This window comes from Marmota flaviventris, chromosome 13, assembly GCF_047511675.1.
Source record: "Marmota flaviventris isolate mMarFla1 chromosome 13, mMarFla1.hap1, whole genome shotgun sequence".
Taxonomy (NCBI): Eukaryota; Metazoa; Chordata; class Mammalia; order Rodentia; family Sciuridae; genus Marmota; species Marmota flaviventris.
Window position 1 is genome coordinate 32,251,715 of NC_092510.1, and position 16,375 is coordinate 32,268,089.

The 16,375-nt window shown below is 37.5% G+C and overlaps 1 protein-coding gene across 1 annotated transcript in view; it reads right to left on the reverse strand.

Moving 5' to 3' along the window:
* Positions 1–16,375, reverse strand: part of Gda (guanine deaminase) — a 94,273-nt gene that overhangs the window by 15,649 nt on the left and 62,249 nt on the right. Inside the window, exons 4-9 of the mRNA XM_027940113.3 lie at positions 14,732–14,819; positions 12,580–12,685; positions 8,235–8,262; positions 6,002–6,109; positions 3,606–3,713; positions 1,844–1,941 (exon numbers count right to left, since the gene is read on the reverse strand). Coding sequence (XP_027795914.2) covers positions 1,844–1,941; positions 3,606–3,713; positions 6,002–6,109; positions 8,235–8,262; positions 12,580–12,685; positions 14,732–14,819 — 536 coding nt within the window. The remainder of the gene's footprint in view (positions 1–1,843; positions 1,942–3,605; positions 3,714–6,001; positions 6,110–8,234; positions 8,263–12,579; positions 12,686–14,731; positions 14,820–16,375) is intronic.

Here is a 16,375-nt window from a genome sequence, read left to right on the forward strand (position 1 = left end):
AAGAAGAATCTGCCCAGCAGAGTTCACTGGGTTTCCCACTCAGCCTCTTAGCATTAGATCAAATCCTTTTTGTCCAATTATGTTCCTAAATGGCTGTCCGTGCTTCATCAAATCAAAGCATAAAAATAGAGAAAGTTCTCTATATCTTTTGATTTTTTTTATTCTAAAACATTCCATGCATGTAAAACTTTGCTTAAATAAATTTGTTAAATTTGTCTCTCTTTTGTTATGGAGGGTCGGATATGACTCTCATGATAGGTGAGAAAAAGTATTACCCCATTACTCTCCTTCACTCTCAAGATAAATGACAGGTGGGAACAACTAGAAAAGGGTTGCAGTCTGGTGAATCTGGGTCTGAAATTTCAAATGCTGCCTCTGAGGGTGCAGCAACTAGGAGAGACAGTTTCTGGGCTGAATTGTGGACCTCATGACTCTGAGCTTAATAGATGTGCTGCCTGTCTAATAAGAGAAACTAAAGCACATCCTTAGAAGTCCAAGAAGATGCAAAGGCCAAACTAGTCTGCTCAAAAATGCACATTCCAAAACTCCAGTAAACACACAATAAACCTCTCAAATTTGTTGGAGAATGGTATTTAAGCAAAAATGTTTCCTTCAGAAATTTAACTTCACATCCAAATTTGCAAAACTGGATGAGTTTCCATTTAGAGTATGTTGTGCAGTGCATTCAAACACGGGATGGTAATTCTTCTCATATGGGGTCACTAGACCATAATTTAGGTTACAGAGGAAAGATGCTCTACCATGTGACTATATCTGAAAACTCCTCAAAACAGTCCAGAAAAATGTCCTGTGGCTCTAAGTCCCCTTCACATACTGCCACTGACACATACTTGTGCCATTTGCGAAGTCCCTAAGCTTCCAACTGCCAACACCTCCAGCCCTTGCCAAGGAACTTCTCCTACTAGTAAAGTCCTCTCTGCCCTTGTTTGGGGACGGTCAGAAGTTCCAGGGAGTTAATGGTTCTTCACCCCCATTAGCAGCCCTCTCCCAATCACTATTGTTTATATACTCACTCCCTGAGATTTCTTAAAGAATTAAACTTCAGGAGCCCATAGTGATAACTCGCTTGATGATGCATTCCTTACTGACTTCCTCTTGTATTACTTCTATAATGGTACTCTCTAAGATCACTTCTTAAATAAACTTGTGCAAGCATGGATTTTTCACCTAGTATCCATTGGTCCCCATCGTAGGATCTATTAATTTACTGAAAATGATGCAACATTTTTATGTTTATGTTTTTTTCCCCAGAGATACAAGCCAGAAGTCATCTGAATCACTTATGAATTCATAATCTTTCAAAAGGTTAAGACCATGTTATAAAAATATTTTATATTCTAGGGAATGACAAAAGGAAAAGGTCCCTCCTGGGCTGCCCTATGTGAGCCAGTACCCTGTCAGATCCAGCACACTGTGGAACATTGGCTTCTACTGCACTGCACTTCCTCCTGACTCCAGAGCTCCAAAATGTGGCAACACTGCCTCCCTGGAGCACTGACTGCCATGTGCATTCTTACAGTCCCCGGCTCTAAATCCTGAATTTCTGTTGTATTTCCCATTATTCATTTTTTGTGCACATTTCAGAGATTTTAGGAGATGTGTTTTCAAATTCATACTCTGCAAAAAAAGTCCTCTTTTATATATTCTTCTTTTCCTCCACTACAATATAGGCAAATGTCCATTTATCTAGTTCCTGTCCCACTAAAACATAAATATAAGACAGATCCTGGAGGAATGAATGACTGAGAGAACAAAGGCTTTTTTGACTGCCGAAATGCAACATGCACATTCATAATCTTGCAAGCAATTATTGCCTACTCACGATAAATTAGAATTGGGACAATGTGAGATGGATGCTCCTCGTTCATTGAAGATGTTAAGTTCTTCTGCAGAAAGGTAGCAGCCATGCGCCATCACTGTCTGGAGAGAAGATTGTCCTACATGGAGTTTATCATTCAAAAATGCTTACATCAGTATTGACGCAAAACAAGATAGTATAGGGAGAAACAGAAACTGTGACTGGTGGTCACCACCTTTATAAGAACAGTTGCAACTGTACAAAATCCCTAGGTATAAATCTTAGACTTCAGAAAAGGCCTGTAAAACATTGTAATACAAAAGTCTCAGCAAATTCATGAATTTCACTAGCATTTCTTTTGGTTGATCCATAAAATAATGAGGGTTTATAGAGATGATGTACAGCATAGAGTGTCCAACCAATTTGAGGAATTATGATTCTATTATTTCTACTCTAGAAAATTGTCAAACTGCTGCTTTCTTTTCTAAATCTATGTGGTGAGCTACCTATAGAGCTATATTCACCAGAACTTTCTAGAAGTAAGTTTTCCCTCCTCAGCACATGAAAGCTGTGAAAGTTACCCTGCAAAAAATTGTTCTTTATTTCTTTTCAGTTTTAATATAGGCAACTATCTTGATACCATCAAATAATTTTTAACTCACCAATTTTACATTTTTCATAAAAATTAGGGGAATGTACTATCTAATAAGCATTAATTCAGAAGGCAAAATTGGTCCAAGAAAGCAGGTACCGAACACATATGAAATATCTTTCGATTTTCAGTCTTGGAAATATTTGTGTGTTTTCTTGAAAGACTTTACTCTCAAGATTATATTTTTCCACAGTATAAAACCTATATCTAAATAGCTTTCTCCTTTGGGAGGCATGGTACAGTGACCACAGAATTATAATTTAAATAAAACTTTCTCAACCTCTGTGCAAATAAAATTAACATGCAAATTGAAGTTTAATTTATTAATTATATGGAAATATATGTAAAGAAGGATGAAAATTATAATGTAGCATTTACATGATTTATGCAGAGTGTTAACCTTTTGAATCATCTCCATTCACATAGTAACAAAGAAATTATTTGCTGCAATAAACTCTACCTGCAGTTTGTATATTTGCTTGAAGGTCAAGGCCAAAGGGTATATTATTGTAATGAGGTCTCTAGTCACTCATATTAACTTTAATTAATTATTAAATTAATACATACTCATTTTTTTCAAATCTCAGAACTTTAAAATAACAAGTAGAAAGCTCTGCTTTCTCCCTCAGGAAGAATCATTTTCAACATTCAATATGTGTCTTCCAGCTAGTCTTTTCCAGGTGAGAATCTATTCCTTAATACACCCACATGCATCAAACTGGATTGCACATTCTTCCTTGTAAGCCTGGACACTTCATTCTTCGTGGATGTTGAACAAAATTCTAATTATATATGTTCTATAATGCAACCAATGCCCTCCTGATAACCCCTTTTAAAACTTTCATATGTAAATTAATATCCCTATTCATATTTCTTACACAAAGGATCCTTAGAAATGCATCTGCTGACTTAAAGAAAGGCACATTTACATCCTAATGGAGCTGTACAAGTGTCCTTGGACCAATGACATTCCCACCCTCGAACGAAGCCTTTAAATTTATCTACTGAGAGGAAGCTTCACGTCCATATTTAGCTACACACACACACACACACACAGACACACACACACTAGGTTTTACTCTGGTTTGGTAAATGTGTGCATTTACTTAGATTGCACCATGATACAGCATTTACCTTATTTGTCAGAAGATTGTTTCTATCATAAACATCTGTGTAGTGTTTATAATTGGGATATAAGTTTTTCACAGCTTCAACTTCATCACAATTTTCACTTATATGGCTCTAAAAGAAAAAAAATAATATTTTCATTTTTTTCCAGAAAAATAATAGAAATTCTATTTCCTGCCTCAAAATGGTGTGCTGGTTTCTACTTACTGTATAAGGAACCTTATCAATGGACAACAAAGACTGTGCATGAGTTTTATTTAAAACAATTATATGCATCATATACACCAATATATGACAAATGGAATAGCATGAACATGGTGTGTGTGTGTGTGTGTGTATGTGTGTGTGTGTGTGTGTGTGTGTGTGTTTGTGCATGCACATGTGTCATCTCAAGGCAAATTTTTCCAATCAAGTCTTTTCAAATTCCAAACTGTAGCAAGAAAAAAATGCAAAGATCTCCTTTAAGACAGTCAAGAGCCTTGCTGCTTATACTAATTTTTCTCTTCTGGTGTTGACTTTTAAGCAAGAGTTCAACAGCATGGTTCACTCATAAGAAAATTGAGAGTTGAGTTTTAGCCCAACGTCTGACCCTGATTATGTGTCTTAGGGCAAGTCAGTTCTTTTCTTTGAGTCTCTATTTTCTCATCTCTTAAGGAAAAACTCTAGATGAGTGATTTTCCAAATTCTTTTAGCTGTGAATATTTTAGTCAGGTTTTATGTTTGACAATCCATAGCAATCCATTATGTGGAAGGCATAAACAGGTTCAGAACGAAGCAGCATTGGGACCCTGGGACCCTGACTCCAATCTGTCTCCTTTGTTGGCTTTCTGAATGAGTTCTGCAGCAGAAAACAGTTTGGAAATAACTGAGCTGGACAATCCTGCAGTCATCGAGAAAAAGTCAATAAGAATTCAAAGCAAGCGAAACAAGTGAGTCTGGGACTCCCACACCAATCCTTCTCCAAGGTACCACAAAAGTGTTTTTAAGATGCTAGACTGGTATGGCAGTATGTAAAAACGTGGATGTGTAACTGATGTGATTCTGCAATCTGTATATGGGGTAAAAATGGGAGTTCATAACCCACTTGAATCAAATGTATGAAATATGATATGTCAAGAGCTATGTAATGTTTTGAACAACTAATAAAAAAATAAAAATAAATAAAAATAAATAAAAAAATAAAAAAGATGCTAGACTGTAGAGTAACCACCCCAGTCCCAAGCCTAAAACAACAATCATTTCACACCAATTGGTTGTAAGTATATATTATAGGAAATAACTCATGAGCAAATGCAATGCCATTTCTCTCTGTGTGTAAGGTAGAATATACATAGCCAGATAATTTTTTAAATGATTTTCTAAAATAGCTACTCCACTTATAGAGAGAGATCTAGTCCCAATCTTGAGGAAACAGACAAATAAAATACATTGGCATAGGAAAAGAAGAAAGGACAACCAGACGATACAGGTCATTTTGGAAAATGTGAGTTTTTCTCATTTAATTTTTTTCATATAATTTTAAATGTCATTTGTATTTTATTCTTTGAGAAAGAGAAGTATTCTGTTTCCAAAGTAGAAACATCATCTAAATTTTGAATGTTATGTCCAGGAGATCATTGTGTGAGATTGAACCCAAAACTCAATTCTTATAGATCACAAATAATAATAGTATTAATAATGGGGAAGATGAGACTAGTTAATGGGACTTAAGATAGATCTTTAAAAAAAAAAAACTACAATATGGCAAAGAATCAATGTATTGCCTTTGCCCAACTTGACCTTTCCTATAAGATAGTCAATTCTTAAGAGGAGAAATTTTAGTGCAGTGTGTAATTAAGTCTGAATGGGGGGAGGGGAAGCTCCCAATTTTAACCCAGCTGTTAGGTTTTAAAAGTGTTATTCCTAAATTGCAACAACTTAATGACAAAGTAAGATATACTTTTTTTTTGTTCCTGATTTTAAATTAGAAACTAAGAACAAAAGGGCTTTTAAATGCATTTTTGTAAAGCGGAAATTAGGTTCTTTTTGGTTTTCAAATAATAGCTGGTTCCTCCAAGAATGAAGACATGGAACACTGAGAAAGTATCAAATAAAAGAGAAGTAGGAAATAAAGGCATTAAATGTATTCTACAGAGAATAAGTAACCAGTTTGTCATTGATCTTCCTTATCAAGATGTGTTTGTCTCTTGAAGACTGATGGAAGAACATTGGGAATAAAAGGAACTTCAGGCTTCTTACTTGCAAAATTAAAGAACTGGATTAGGTGACCTTCTGTAAGGGCATTTCCTGCCCTGTTATGACTGGACTCTAGGAAATCTCAGTAGAAAAAAATGGAAATTATGATTTAGAGTACTGAAAAATCTTGCTGGTCAGGACAGAGGCACAAAACAGAAGATACCTACCTGAATGTGCAAATCATGGGTTTTAGCGATGTTGCCAAGTTCACCCATCAAAGTCTCAGAGCAGGAAAGGGAAAAACGTGGTGTCACTACGGGCTTCACTCTAAGATACTGGAAATGACAAGAAAAAAATTGATGAGGAAAATATGGATATTATAAACATGTAGCATACTTGAAAATGCATATTTGATAGCAAGGTGACTTTACTTCATTTTTGAGGACAGACCCTGATTCTAAAAGTTGGTGGAGGCGCTGGGTTTCATGGAAACATCTCACCATTGAGACTACAGCATGCTCTTCAGCACCAAGTTCAGAAGAAGAGGACTCCGTCCCAAATGACAGACACTCCTCTTCTCCCCTCCCATCTCTTCCCCTCCTCTCTCTTCTCCTTTCCTCACATCAATGTGCAAAGATGAAGTCTAGAGTGAATGACCTTTATGAAGAGCATTGGAGGCAGAAAGAGAAGTTCTTTAAAGGAGAGTACTGGAGAGAAGGCAAGTGTGCTGGGGCCTATTCCTCTTTCTACATCTTGAGGAATGTGGTGGCTCCAAGCTCCCTGAGAACTATTCTCATGCAGGAGCAGCGTTGGTGCCACCAGAAGAGAAAAGCCTTTTTTCTCTTCTGGGAGGGAGAGAAGCACTCATAGAGGGTTGGTGGGGATAAGGATCTACAAAGTTCCACCTAAGATTTCCAAGGTTAAATTGGAAGAAACTCTGAGGAATCCTGTGTGTTCCATTCAGATCATAAAAGATGGTAAGGGAAGGGTCAGGCTTGCCAGTCTAAGAAATTATCCCCTGGAGCCACGAACCGACCTGCTGCAGTAAAGGCAGGAGGTAGCATTGTCTGCCTAGGTTCACCAAGGCCAGGGCACTGCAAAGGGGGTGCCTCACTGACTGGTCACACAGAGAAGAAGGCAGCATCGGCCAGGGCACTGGGGCTGAACAATGCTTGCTTTTTAGACCAGACCAGGGTGTGCAAGTGACCAGAAGCAGTGGTGAGGTAGCCACCAAATAGTCCCATAGCTTCCAGGTTCTACTCATCTGCCCATAACATGAAATCCTCTCCCCCATTTCGAAAGACCAGTTCTGTGAAAGCGAAAGGTCCCAGAGGAGAAGGAAAACCACCAAGAATGGGAAAGTTGCCTTGAGATGGTGACTCTCAACTGGGCAGTGACTGAGATTTTCATACTTGAGATCCACTAAAAGCTTAGGGGACATAGGATGAAATTTACCCAGCTTACTAAATCTAGTTTTTCTGTTGCACGTAAGCAAGGGCGTTGGGAGCCAAGAAAAGTACATGCAATTGTAAGAATGAAGCAAACTGCACAATTTTCACATATCTGAATAGCGATCAATCAAACCCACTAAAATCAGTTAACAGATTCCGATTTCAAAATTGTGTCTTAAACAAAACACAGTGTTGAGCAGTGTTGCACAAGCCTTCAGTAAAAAAAAGCAAAAAAAAAAAAATGCCCAACTTTTGTTTCTAAGAGTTCAACTTTTGGGATTTCACAAATAAGTGAGTTCATGTAGTATCTATCTTTCTGGATCTGCCACATTCCACTTAATATAACATTCTACATATTTATCTATTCTGAACCAAATGGCAGAATTCCTTTCCTTTTTAATCACTAAATAATAATTATGTGTGTGTGTGTGTGTGTGTGTGCAGGCACAAATATGAGTTGTATTGCATTTTTTATACACTCATTGATCCATGGACACTTAGATTCTTTCCGTATCTTGACGATAGTGAATAACACTGTAATAAAATGGGGGTACAGATATCTCTTTAACATACTGATTATATTTCCTTTACATATATATCTAGAAGCAGGAGATAGAGTTCAAAGGGTACAAATTTTCAGTTATAAGATGAACAGTTTCTTGGATCTACCATACAGGTCAGGTGATAATGGATGTGTTAATTAATTTGATTGTGAATATCATTAAACAATTGTATGCACATATCAAACCATCACATTGTGCACTTTAAATATGTGCAGGCTTCATTTGTCAACTGTTTTAAAATTTTAAAAATATTTTAAAATCTTAAAAATGCTTGACCTCAATGAGTTGGATTGACAGATCCTCTGTGACAACAATTTAAGGTTGTAAGGAAATACTTCTTTATGCTTGGAATAAACCAAATGCACATGGACCAAAATCTATCAAGCAATTTAATAAAGATGAATAGAAAGGCAATTCAAACTCAAGCTGTGAACACTTTTACTTACATTCCTTTGAAGCATTTCTGACACAAATCTGAAATGAAGCAACAAATGGGAATTTAGAAAAATTTAAGCATTTTCAAATAAATGTTTTAAAAGGGTGAAAACAAGATCCTTACATGTCCTAATTTCCATGCAAACATTTCTAATGCTGCACATGTTTCACCACCACCAATTAAAGATTAATAAGTAGTAATTACTCTGCTCTCTCATTTGCAGCCAAAGATGGGAGGCAAAATCACAGGGAAATGTGATGTTATCATCTAGCATCAGTTGGGCTGTTCATGAGTATTCCCATAGCACTCAAGCTGTTCTACCAGCTCCAACTCTGTGTGGGGGAATATTGCAATATGTTGTGCTCCACGGATATTACCAGCATGGTGTCCTGTGCACCTGGAAGCATTTAGAAGTTATGGGATTCTCCACTGCTAATTCCCCTAAAGTGGAAGCTACTCACTCACATGATATCACCATTTATTCCCAAGGGCACAGTCTTGTTGGGGGAGGGTGGATATTGGAGTAAGGAATAGACCAGAGGTGGCTATAAAGCATGCAGTGAATGGGACACATGGTGACAAGTGTAAATAAAGCCTACGGAATGGCTCCTTCTGCTCTGGCTGGAAAAGTTTACTAGCTATAATTTCCTTTCTTCTGGTATACTCTTTCTTCTAAATAAAATATGAATTAAGGTTTACAACAATGAATAGAGGAGTTGAGCATACACCCAGAGCTAAAGGAAGGTGGGACCTTTCTCCCCTCTGTGAGTTTGCAGCACCCCCTATCTTCCTTTTCAGGGGACACACTGAAAGTGAGAGAGGCCCAGGGAATGGAAACAAAGTTGGGCTTCTAAAAACTTGCATCAGGATAGGTTATTTTTGGGTAAAGATTTATATCCAAGAATTTTCTTCTATGTCTCTTTGATGTTGAATATGATATAATGAAATTCCTTGTCAAGTACTCAAGGTACTATGGAAAAGCTACAGAAGATTATTCAAGAAAATACTTATTTGTTCAGTAGAATTTCTTTGTATTGAGATGAAATGATAAAAACCCGCGATCTCAAGCAATAAAATTACTTACAACCAAAACTAATCTAATGAGCAGGCCACACATACTTAAAACCAAATCCAATCTTCAGGAGAAGCACTGATCCATAATACAGGATAGGAAAGCAGTAAATTTTAACAAAAAATCCTTCATTTTACAAAGGGATTTACCTTAGGGGTCCTACAGCAAGTTCCTAGAGGCTTTAAAACATAACTTTATAGACAAATGTTGACATGAAAAATTTTTTAAGGAATATGCCAGTTTTATCTAGTTAGGTAACCAACACAGTGACCTCGGCAAATGGGAAGAGGAACTAATGCATTAATTTGTCTTCCAACTTTATTATAAATCATATGAAGACTCCACAGTGTGTTGACACATCTTGAGATATATCTACAGACTGTATTCTCAGTCTTTTAAATAAAAATTCTGCTTCAACTGTGTGGAATTAGGGGAGAAAAGTGAGAGGAAGGATGCTAAAAGCTTCTATAGAAGCGCTATTGTACCACAGGAGAAAATCATGTGTGTCTGGGATCTCTGAAAATATGCTCTACTTTAAGCCTTCAAAGTCTTTGCAAAAGAAATTATTCCTTGTGAATTTAGAAGCAACCCTTTCAAAAATATATTTACGTTGAAAAAAAAACCCAATCACTTTCTGCTCAACTCTTATTTTAAGGGATATGAGCTAAAAAATACATATTTCACAGACATTTCTATTTTCAAAAGCTGTTTTACTAAAATATAATTTACATACCATAAAATTTACCTGTTTTAAGTGCACTGTTCAATAATTTTAATACATTTACTGAGTTGTGGAACTATCATCATAATCCAGTTTTTTTTTTTTTTTGTGGGGGATACTGACCTCAGGGACACTTGAACACTGAGCCACATTCCCAGATCTATTTTGTATTTTTTTTTTAGAGACAGGGTTTCGCTGACTTGCTTAGCGCCTCACTTTTGTTGAGGCTGGCTTTGAACTTGCAATTCTCCTGCCTCAGACTCCCAAGCTGCTGGGATTACAGGTGTGTGCCACCACATCCAGCCATAATCCAGTTTTTAAACATTCTCATCGCCCCAGTTAGATTCCTTGGGCCCATTTGCAATTAATGGGCTTTCCTACCTCTAGCCCCCGACTTTCTGTCTCTATGGATTTGCATTTTCTATGCATTTCACGTAAATAAAACCATATACTATGTGGCCTTTTGTGTTCGGTTCTTTCTCTTTGCATAATATATTTAAAGTTCACCCAGGATGTAGCATATATCAGTACCTCATTCCTTTTATGGCTGAATAATATTCTATCATATGTCACATTTTATTTACTCACTCACTAACTGATGGACATTTTGATTGGTGAATGACAATTCCTAGATGGCCTTGGTGATCTGACTCTTACCCTTTTCTTGCTTGTAGTTGTCATAGTTGAAAGCGTATGCTGAAAATTCTACATCCTGAGATAAACCTAGGCTCTGTGCTTTTTTGTTCTAGGCAGGATGTCCTGGAATTCTTTAGCCCAGTGCATCAAGTTTCGCCCAGGTATAAAAACCCAGACGGAGCAGAATATCAGAGTCCCTCAGCTATAGTGAAGTTTGGGGCATATATAAACATGAAGCCACCCATCCTGGGTTACTCCTGAGCCTTGAGGACCAGCTTATCAAGAATCCTAGGCTTCTATTATCCCTTGCTAAGTATCTGTAGGTAAAAACTTGCTTAACTTTATGCATTCTGAAATGTTCTGTGTCTCACTGGACTCACTCAATTAGATTGACATGGTGCAAGGTATTGATGCGGTGTATGAAGTCCTCTGCTAGACTGATGGTGTGCATTGTGAAACCTGCTTCATATTTGGCTTCTATGAATAATATTACTATGAATATTTGCATATGAGTCTTTATGTGGAAATAAGCTTTCATTTTCTTTGTACATATCTAAATTTTATGATTCTGTCTGCATATGCCATCATATTATTTGAGGTGGAGATCTTTCTGAAGTTCATAATCCCTATTATATGCTCAGAAGAGCAGCAGAGCAGGCCTTGGTACCTTCTATGTTTTCTGTTTTGATTATGTGTCACCATTGAAGGTCCTCAGAACCTTTGTAGGTAGTACAGTGAGCCCACAGATGGGGAAGCAAGAAAGGAAGAGGAATCAGTATTCCAGCCTATATGTCTATACCTCACCTTCAGAAGATAACTTATCATGTCACGAGTTCATTTTAATGTTTCCACCATATAGCTAGAAGAACTACTTTCCTCTTTCTATGATAGGACAAAATGAGAGTGAGGGATGCATAGAACACTTGAAAAAATACTACAAGAATATAGGGGATAAGTATATTGGCAACTTTAGGTGGTTTAGTTATGGAGAATATTTTTCTTTTTTGTTGTGGAACTTAGTGATTCTCTATGTTTCGTACAATGCTCTTGTATGCCTTCTGTTTTTGTTGTTGTTGTTGTTGTTGTTGTTATTATTATTATTATTATTATTATTATTATTATTTTGTATTGAATTCAAGGTGGGATCCTCATCATCATAGAAAGAACTCAAAATTCAGAGTCATAGACCCTGGTTTTAAGTGTTGGCTGTGCCACTTAAAAGCTATGTGATTACTATGGTCTGGGTGAAGCTCACTCAAAGGTCCACATGTTGAAGGCTTGGTCCCCAGGGTGGCAATGTTGGGAAGTGGTGGAACCTTGAGGAGGTTGGACCCTGAGGAAGGTCCTCAGGTCATTGGGGACATGCCCCTGAGCAGGGATTGTGGAACTACGGCCAGTTTTCTCTTCTTGGTTCTACTTCCTGGCTCATGAGGTAAGTGACTTTCTCCATCACCTACCCTTGCCAGGATGTGCTGCCTCATGAGAGTCCCAAAGACATGGAGCCACTCGGTCAGATACTGGAACCTTCAGAAACTGAGATAAACCTTTTTTTTTTAAGTTTATCATCTCTGGCATTTCATTATACTAATGGGAGGTTGACTGATGCAGTGAGTGTGGGCAAGTCACTCAGACTGTGCCACACTCAGTTGACCTAAGACAGACACCTCGTAGAGATTTCTATGGGGAACAGTGTAGCACTTCAGAGGAATGCTCTTTATAAATCATTAAGAATTACTAAATAATTGAGCAGATTCACTGTGGGCTAGCTGTGGACACTGCATTAAACAGAACACTCTGACCCCAACTGGGATCACACAGATCCCAACTGGGTCCTAAAAGTATCTGGTTTCTTCTCTCCATCTTGAACTCCATCAGTGCAGCAGAGGACTCATCCAAAAGACAAATCAAGACAAATGGATGTGTTACCTCTCTGTTTCCTTGATTGATTCCTCTGTGGTTTCCTTGTATTCTGGAACAGCATCATTCAAATCCATGCATACTTTGCCCACAAACGCCCGCTGCCCAAATTTATCTATGAAACACACATGAAAAGAATCTGAAGGCATGTTTCTTTTTCAAAGAGTGTGTTTTCTGAGTTTTTAAAAAGCACCTGTAAATTAAAATCACTATGACAAACACCACTCAGAATGTAAAGGATCATCAGTCATCAGGCCACTTAAGAACAACAGTGCTTACCATATTCTGTCAGTAGTAAAGTTTCTTCCTTTCATTCCACATCCCCACTCCCAGACTGCCCAGGTAATACTTGGGTGTTTCGTACTTCTTACTCAGCTTTTCTTTTTGCATGTACACTTTGTCTATATTTTTACTAATGACATAGCTTCTTTGCTCTCATTTTATCGCAAAGGAGGAAACAGCCTCATATCCCAGAGAAACATTCCAATACTCTTTAAAATGCCTACCGTCCATTTCTTCTTTCTCTTTCTTCTTTTTCATCTACTCACAGTCTGCCTCCTATCTCCTACTGTACCACCATCCTCAGGATTGAGTCTCTCTCTATATATATATTATGATCCTCTTCTAGGTAATACACAGTACAGTATAGTGATAAAAACTTGAGTGCTAGGGTTTTGGCAGATTGAGGCAGGAGGATTGTAAGTTCCACTGGGATTTCAGATGTGACCCACTGCACCCAGCTATGTGCAGGATATTAAGAAATGTACACAATAACATGCATCAGGTGACTGGCATATGGTACTCAGTGGCCATACTGCTATTCTTCTTAACTGTAGCCATGCCGGTATTATTGTCTTTTAGCTAATGCTACTAGCAAGGCTGTACTGAAGAACCTAGTCCTCATCAGAGGTGCTAGAAGAAGCATTCTGTTTCAACTATAATGTTGAAGCTACAGGGACAATTGTTTTTATAATGTCTCTATTACTATCATAAGAGTCTTTCAAAAATCTTTCTGTCTCTTTCTTTTCCCTGTAATTTATTTTAATACCTGGCCATTAGATTAATCTCGCTTAAAAATACCACTTTCATTATTTCACCCACCTGTCTCAAAACCATCTTTGAGTCTTTGATGCAAAGTTGAGCTCCTCCACAATCTGAACCATCCTATCTGCCCAGCTCCTCTACCCTCCCACCATGCAAAGAATCCTCTGCACCATTGAACTCTTCTATTTCCTGCTTCCTGTTATCCACCCACCATTGACATTCCTGTCCTCTTGCTCCTGTCCATCTCATTTCCTCCCCCTGGCAGACACTTTAGTCTTTCCCCATTTTGTCTCCTCTCCAGAGTCCAGTTTAAAAGCCTCTTCCCAGATGACCCAATCCTGGGCTCTCTTTGCTTCCTCTGAAAACTGCAATATTATTTTTAGTGTCACTCATTAGGCCTCTGGCATAAACTACCTTGGCCACCAGCAGTGTCATAAGTACATCAGCAACATTATTTACTGAGTGCCTGCTGTGTGCCAGGCAGTGTGCTGGGTACAAATTTGGAATCATCAACCTAAATCCAGTCTCAGCTCTACTTACTAACCATGAAAACCTGGACAAATTATTTAACCTCTCTGAGCAGGAGTTCATCCATCTGTGCATAGAGAATATCAACACATATCTCAGAGGGTTGTATACAGATGTATTCATCCATATAGAGTGCTTCATACAATATCCGGCCACCTCGTAATAGAACCATGGGTATATTTTCTGTCTGGTTCTTCAAGGGCAGAGATTATTTTCTGTTTCATCTAACACCATGCCCTGAGTCTAGCCAACAGCCAAAACCTGCCTGTTGATTATGACATAATAACTGTTGCTACAGCTCAAGTTAATAAACTGCCCTAAAAAAAAGCCCAAATTAATACACAAAATTGAGATCCATAAACATTATTCTGGAACCAGAAGGCATAAGTAAATAATAAAATTATTTAAATAATTAAAACACCATTCAAGGACCAAGGTTATACACAGACACTTAATTATTTGCAAAACAATGCAATGCTCAAATTCTAGCAATTAAAAGGCAGGACTGCCACCAAGCATACATTGTTGCCAGGCATGGCCTGGCTGTCTTCTCTTGATGTGCCCATAAATTGTGCTTTCATCTACTCACCTGTAATTTCCGCAAGGAGCAGAGATGAGTCAGTGTGAATTGTTCCAAAGTAACAAGCTGTGGTTGTTCCATTCTTTAGCGTTCTCCTCTAAAAATATATCACAAAAAAACCCTGAATTGCATGTGCTCAGGAAAGTCACATGGCATATGCAGACAAAAATAGAATCCTAGTTTTTAATTTTAAAGTGTTTTTATTTAAAGGTATGCCATCTTGATGTGGAATATACTTAAGTGGCAAGAGTACTTATATTCCAAAAATTTTAGCTGGAGAAAAGGGTGATGCTTTTGATTTCCTAGATTCACACAGTTCTGTTTCAGAATTCATAAAATGTGATACTAATTAATTCTGTATTTCCTAGGATTACTTAAAGATATCCAGATTTTTATCACATCTGGGAGTGCATTAAGAAAATTTTCCCATTACAGAGTAAAATTATTCAGCTAGACTTCCAGTTCAACCTGACAGATTGATCACACATATCTGTCTTTTTTCCTTAACAAATTTTTACTAACATAACAGTAAAAAAAAAAGAACCAAATTTACTAACCCACAAGAAGAACACAAGAGGAGATGGAAGCAGAGGAGAGATTTCAAAATATTTTAGGAAGACAAAAAACATGGATAATAAACTGGAAACAAATTAGGAAGAAGGTAGGAAGCACATGGGCACCAGCTGGAAATTGGCTGGAAGTCTGGGCAGGGTCCTACTTCTCCCCATGGAAGTCAGTCAACCACTCTAACCTGTTCCTTGCAGGAAAGATTTATTCTTAATAGAAAGTGGATAGTACATAGAGGGTGCAAACCCCCAAACACAAGGTGAAGAAGTGGTTTAAGTGGAAATTTGGGGTCCTCTGTCTTCTTCCCACTACTTCTGAAAAGGGACTGAAAGATTATTTCCTAAAGAAAACAAATGGCTCTACAAGAAAGATATCCTCACAGTGACATTTGGAAACTATTCACTGCTGCAACTCTTCATCCTAAAGTGAAGTTCACCAATCAGAAAGTGCTACCTCCACCAGCTCTTCCAACCAGCCTCTCAGAGCACTGCACTTAGATATGAATGCATACCCAAAGTTCAACAGCTACTTGAGGAAACCTGCTATAAACAAGAGGAGGGAGGGGGGGAAAGAATCTAAAAAAAGATAAAAGCTTGGAGGAAACATAAAATCTACAAGTTCAGAAAAAAACCTCTGCTAAAAAAAGCTGATTAACATCTTCAAAGAAATAAGATCAGATATTACATGCACAAAACAAGAAGAGAATGCTATGCAAACCAGAGAAAAAGAGCTCTCCAGAAGCAAAAAAATAGTATACATTATATTTTGGAATCCAGTAGAAGGGTTGTAGGATAAATTAGAAATAATATCTTAGAAAAAGAAAGATGAAAGTCAGGAATAAAAAGATAAGGAAGTTAGGCTCAATCTCAGAGGTCTAACATTTAGAATAAAGTTCTAAAATTGATTTTTAAAGAAAATGGAGGTGGGGATGGGGTTATGGCTCAGAGGTAGAGAGCTTGTCTACCATGCATGAGGCACTGGGTTCAATCCTCAGCACCACGTAAAAACAAAATAAAGATATTGTGTCCATCTATAACTAAAAAATAAATATTTTTAAAAATTTAAAAAAAGAAAATGGAGGTATGA